Source organism: Pholis gunnellus, assembly GCF_910591455.1.
Source record: "Pholis gunnellus genome assembly, chromosome: 12".
NCBI classification, from domain to species: Eukaryota; Metazoa; Chordata; class Actinopteri; order Perciformes; family Pholidae; genus Pholis; species Pholis gunnellus.
The window spans coordinates 17,663,343-17,669,505 of record NC_136539.1 but is presented as its reverse complement, the minus strand read 5'-3'; the positions used below and the strand labels follow the sequence as shown (position 1 = coordinate 17,669,505).

At 40.8% G+C, this 6,163-nt stretch overlaps 1 protein-coding gene across 1 annotated transcript; it reads left to right on the top strand.

Annotated features, from left to right (window-relative positions):
* Positions 1-2,385: 2,385 nt before the first annotated feature.
* On the top strand, positions 2,386-4,418 carry cxcr4b (chemokine (C-X-C motif), receptor 4b). The gene is made up of 2 exons (XM_079169738.1): positions 2,386-2,451; positions 2,755-4,418. The coding sequence occupies exons 1-2, from the start codon at positions 2,446-2,448 to the stop codon at positions 3,895-3,897; spliced, it is 1,149 nt and encodes a 382-aa protein (XP_079025864.1). The 5' UTR covers positions 2,386-2,445; the 3' UTR covers positions 3,898-4,418.
* The last annotated feature ends 1,745 nt before the right edge of the window (positions 4,419-6,163 follow it).

Here is a 6,163-nt window from a genome sequence, read left to right as displayed (position 1 = left end):
TACAGTGGCCTTTCTCTGAGCTGCAGATTCCCCCTGTTCCTCTCCTCGGGACTCCAACTGCAGGAGGATCTGAAGACGACACACACAGGATTAGTCTACAACCAACTGTCTGTGAATGCCGTATTGTCGATTATTAGATTATCCATTCACCAATGTTTCGTTGCTGTACTAAAGTCATAATCACTGAGCTCCGAAATGTTTTTTTTGTATCTGTATTTCTCCTACTCAGTGCTCACATCCGTGTGGTGTTTCAACACTGCATTTTCAACAGATTGAGTGTAAATCAAACTGTGTGTTTCCTTTTCTACTACCCTTCTTCTAAAAAAGAAAAAATACATTGTTTCCTTCACACTGGGGGAATTTAGTCATACGAAATAAGGAAGAACAGCAAATCTTTCATTAAGTGGTGTCAAAAAATGTTATTTTCATTTGATAATCTGCATTAGAGATGGTATTTTAGGCGTACATAATATTAGTCAGTAATTTCCAGCGATACTCAGCACAGTCACAACACAAATGTCTGTGGTTTTTATCCCATCGTTTAATAATAGAAGGGTTTTTTATGTTTCAGCCATGACTAATCTTTTTCTCAACTTCCTAATTTGTATAAGCCCCCTATTGTATAAATTATCATCACAGCTCACAGCTGATGTTTTGAAACCCAACTGTGAATTGTGGTGCGTTTTGGGGGATTTTAGGCAATGGGGTTTTGAAATGTGCTGCAGCCTACCTTTAACACACTGGTTTACAGTTTACAGTAGCTACATCTTCATCATGCCTTAGCTAACCACTGATGTAGGAAAAGCCATTTGAGAAATCTTTTCAGTTGCTGATATGCACAATATGATAAATCTGATAAATTAGAGGAAAAAAGCATAATCTGCTAATACAACACTGTAGATGAATATAAATGCAATTTAGAGAAGAAAAAATACATTTTTTCGTTTTATGGAAATGTGCTGATGTCCTGATGTTTTCAAAATATTATGTTGTCACGCGGCTCTAAAAATCCCTCTTTAACACGAGGAGGAGACATCAATGGAATCAATGATGCAGATTGACTCATTGAATCTATCACCGCTCTCATATATCAAAGACATAGAAATAGTATTTGCATGCCACATGGAGGAGATTCGGTTTCAGACAACCGTCTGAGGGGAGGTTCGTCTGAGGGGAGGTTGGGCGGTTTCGCGTGGCCCGGCCCTGTCATCATACCTAAACTGAAATCAGAGCGGTTTGGGTAAAGCAGTGAGAAAATGGATGTTCGACACTCTGAGGCTCGATAGCCGTTTGATAGAAATCCCACATTACAGGGTGTGTGGTTCTTTTCAAATCCACTGGGGGTCATTTAGCACTTGAAAGCGCAGACATAACAGCACTTGAGAAGAGACAGGGTGCGTGTAAAGGTGAGGACGGATTCAAACCTCCGCTGATGAAAACTGTCATCAGACACAGTTATAAAGTGATTTGTAGAGAGAAATACGAGGCTGGGAGAAGTCCCTGAACGACCAATCTAAATGTCAGTCCTTGCCTCATGCAGAATGAGGCGGGAGGTGCGATTTATGAGGCTGCTGCTGAGCTGATGATATATCACCGGAAAAGCATGTGTAATCCCAAAATTGCTCTAATTTTCCAAGCTCTGGACAGACACCTGAAACATAGTATCAATTACTAGTGACCTTATTGAACTTAAGAACATTTTGTATCTGCTGTGGTAACATTGCAACATTCTATTTTATGGGTTTTCAGTGCACTTGACAATAGTTTATTTATGATATTATCACATTAATATGAATTATATTTCTTGTTATACTCCAGTGTTGTGAGATAGTGTATCTGTGATCCTAATATGGTGTTTCTGACTCCCCTCACTATAATACTCCCATAATGACGTAAATGTCATCATGTTTATCAGGCTATATTCTTCCCCAAAATATCAGCATAGTTTTTGTTTGCAGAGGTCTGTACTTCCTATTGCATTGAACCACTCCGCTTACAGTGAGTCTGATACAGAATGGAGAGCAGAAATCTGCAGATATCCATTGAAGATGAATCTAAGTCTTGTGTCATTAAATAAACGTCACAGTGGCCAAATAATAATGTCACACTCTCAAACAACAGTCCTTTAACATGTCCAGAGACTCAAGGTTGTTGTTGTTGTTTTCAAAGGTGACGAAACAACTTGCACGTTTGTTTTTTTGACAAAAAGTTTCACAAACTGACGCCCTCCCAACACGCAGAGTCGTCCGTCTTTATAGTCGACCCGTTTTTGGAGACGAGGGTATCGAGCAGCTCCTCCTCCTGGGGGAGGGGGAGGGGGAGGCGCACGGACGGTAGACCTATATATATAGGCCTATAGGAGTTGTTTGCTCACGGACAAGCAACTCATCACCCTGCTGCACGCACCAACTAGTCCTGAAGTTACGTTATCAACGAGTGGTAAACATGGACGTGAGTTTCTTTATTGCTTTTCTCTAACATGTGGCAGTTAGGACTGTGCTTCAAGCTGTTAATTGTAATTACTGTAGATGTTTTTAAATCATTTTCCACCCGTGTTTACAGTGGTATATAATTGACTATATTTATTTTATCATTAAATGCGTGTATATTCAATGCTAAAAATGACTTTGAAAAAAGTTGAATTTCAACTTTTAGCCAACTCTAAAGTTAGTAGAATGCATTTTTTTTTAAAGAGCAATTGTGTGAAGTAATGTAAAAAACAATTTCTAACTTTTCAATTCTTTTTTCTTTCAGATTGACGAGATCGACCGGTCATATGAGTACTTTTTCAACAGTTCTGACAACTTCTCAGAGGAGTCTGGAGACTTTGGCATAGACTACCAGGAGCCATGTGGCACAGCTCTCAGCAACAACTTCAACAAGATCTTCCTACCAACGGTTTACGGAATTATATTTATTCTGGGAATCATTGGCAATGGATTAGTCGTTGTTGTCATGGGCTATCAGAAAAAGGTCAAAACAATGACGGACAAGTACCGGCTCCATCTCTCCGTGGCGGACCTCCTGTTCGTCCTCACGCTGCCCTTCTGGGCCGTGGATGCAGTCAAAACCTGGTACTTTGGGGAATTCCTCTGTGTGTCTGTGCACATGATCTACACAGTGAACCTGTACAGCAGCGTTTTGATTCTTGCCTTCATCAGTGTAGACAGATACTTGGCAGTTGTGCGGGCCACCAACAGCCAAGCCACGAGGAAGCTGCTTGCAAGCAAAGTGATCTATGTGGGTGTGTGGCTGCCTGCAGCTGTGCTGACTGTACCTGACCTGGTGTTTGCCAGGGTGCAAAACAGAGGGTCTTCAAACTGGTCTTCAAACTTCCTCTTTTCAGACGAAAGCATGGAGACGGCAGACTCCAGGATCATCTGCCAGCGCATCTACCCGCAAGAAACCAGTCCCATATGGACAGTTGTTTTCCGCTTCCAGCACATCCTAGTGGGCTTCATACTGCCCGGTGTGATCATCCTCATCTGCTACTGCATCATCATCAACAAGCTGTCGCAAGGCACCAAGGGCCAGGCTCTGAAGAGGAAGGCGCTGAAGACCACGATCATCCTCATCCTTTGTTTTTTCTCCTGCTGGCTGCCCTACTGTGTTGGTATCTTTTTGGACAATCTGATGATGCTGAACGTGATCTCTTCCCCTTGTGTGCTGCAACAAGCGGTGGAGAAGTGGATTTCTATCACAGAGGCGCTGGCCTATTTTCACTGCTGCCTAAACCCCATCCTCTACGCTTTCCTGGGAGTTAAGTTCAAGAAATCCGCCAGGAGTGCACTGACAGCCAGCAGATCAAGTCAGAAAGTAACTCTCATGACAAAAAAGCGAGGGCCAATTTCATCTGTGTCGACTGAGTCCGAGTCCTCAAGTGTTTTGTCAAGTTAACAAACAGTCAAACTGCCTTGATACTCTCAGGAGTGAACAAAAAAACTAAGCTTCAATTTCAAAGAACTTACTACATTTTGTACAGATGTAAAAAAAAAGAAAAGAAAAAAGTTTTTATACTTTTTTGATTTGTTCGCCTTGTTTACTGCAATTGTGTTCTTATTGCAATTTGTGCAAGTTTGATGTTCCTCAAAGCAGATTGTGTCCGCAGGCAGTGCCTCAATTCCATTCACTCAACTTTACAATCAAGATCCATTTTCCCTGTTTTCATCTTTACAATCTGTTCTGCTGTATCAAAGCTCAGACATGCCCTACTCTGTTTTCATGGATGGTAGCTGCTCTTAGAAACCTGTACATAGTTTGTAGAATGTGTGTGTGTTCGCACTTAAGCCGTGTGATTATCTGAAAGCTATTATTTATTGCTGTCATTCCCACTGGACGTTTTGTAAAAAAAATGGAACTGCATGCCTGCATGCTGCTTTTTTTTTTAATGTGAATAAATAAAAAAATTGTTGTGCTTTTCATAATGAGTGGTGTGCATTTTGACCTAAAACCAACTTCTCCTTCCCTCAGGGGGTGGGGGATGAGGTGTGTGTGTGTGTGTGTGTTGGAAGGAGGGGATGTGGGGGGAGAGGGGGAGGGTCAACCCAAATGTCTCCACCTGATCTGGCTAGAAAGCAGAAGGAGGAAGGACTGAGCAGACAGGCCCTGTAATTTCAAGAACATCTGTGCACTTTTACATCTTAAGCCATGACACAAAAGCTAAAGTCTTTGGTTATAATTAGCCCATATGGCTCCATAACAAAGGAAATAGCATGTTAAGTTCTCCTTTCATTTCCAGTTTTATTTCTTTTCAGTTAGCAAGATATACAGCCTCTATTATGATCGGCTTGTAAACAAGTATTACCCTCATTCACTTCACAGAGTGGGTCAGTGAGTCAATTTAGCAATTTCCCTGCTCCCAAGACAACACACAATAGTATTCAGGAGACAGGTTATATATTCTGATGATGCAAATAGGCAGTCATAGTCTTTGTTTAGCACTCATGCAATATATCATTGGCAATAAATCCGCTGTAATTACACATAAAAAGATAAGACATAAAGTTGACATGTTTCAAACACAGATGCTGACATCAATCTTTTTGTGGGCTCTTCTATCTTCACTACATGCTGGAGATTTAATCTGGGTGGACTGGTGACAGGGTGATGGTCAAGTTGGAGACCAAAGGAAGCTGGCAACAATACGGAGCCGGCAAATGGCCGCAGAGCAATGTAATGCTGGCATCCATTCAAAAACTCCAATGGAGGCACATTTCCATTGCTTTACATGTAAAACAGGTGTGAAGTGCCACCATCAGGCCACAAGGTTAATGGGCATTTAGGGTCTCTGGTCTCTCACAGTGCAACAGGATAAAACAAAGGGTGCCTTTTTCAGTTGGAAATGATCTCAGATGATTCAGAATTAGCATAAGAGCTGCGCTGCCTCCGTCCGCAGGAACAGATCTGTGATTAACACTTCAAGTGTTCAGATGAATGCCCGTCATCAGGAAGGGGTTGTTGGAGGCTTCATGATCAAATACTGTATATGCAGAGTTACATAGTGAACCGATAATAAGTGGGGATAATATGGACCTAGAATACTAATGGTTGAAATCTACAGATATTAAGAATTTCTACAAAATAATAACTGTTGCAAACTCCAATAAAACAAAAGGTTTTGGAAAAGATATAGATTAAACTCTAAACCCTTCTTAGCAATTCCTCTCGAGATATAAAAGCTTTATTTCATCTTATCTTAACCATGATTTGAAACACTTTGATATAATTTGCTCTAAACAGAGGCACTGTAAAGACCACAGGGAGGACATGGTTCACAAATACACAACAATATGAAGTAATTTCCTTTGAGTTCACCACATTTTAAAATGATTTGCTTTTACGAATTGTACTGATTATTTTGCTTCTGTGGCTGTATTCTATTTTCTAAATACTTAACAATTATCACCATAACAAAAGATATTACTTTCATCCAAAATGTCCAAAGTACCCACTTGAGTGCACAAACAGCACAAACTCAGGGCCCCTTTGGGAATAAATCCTCGGTTGCAAGATGGTGTCCTTACATTCATAATTAAAGCTTTTGCTCCGTGTGATGAGAACATATTCACTGTCCACAACATATATTGCCTCCTCCAGACTAACCAGTTTATTTCAGACTTTTTTTATCAAGATAATATTCTCATGATACTGTAGCCATCACTTG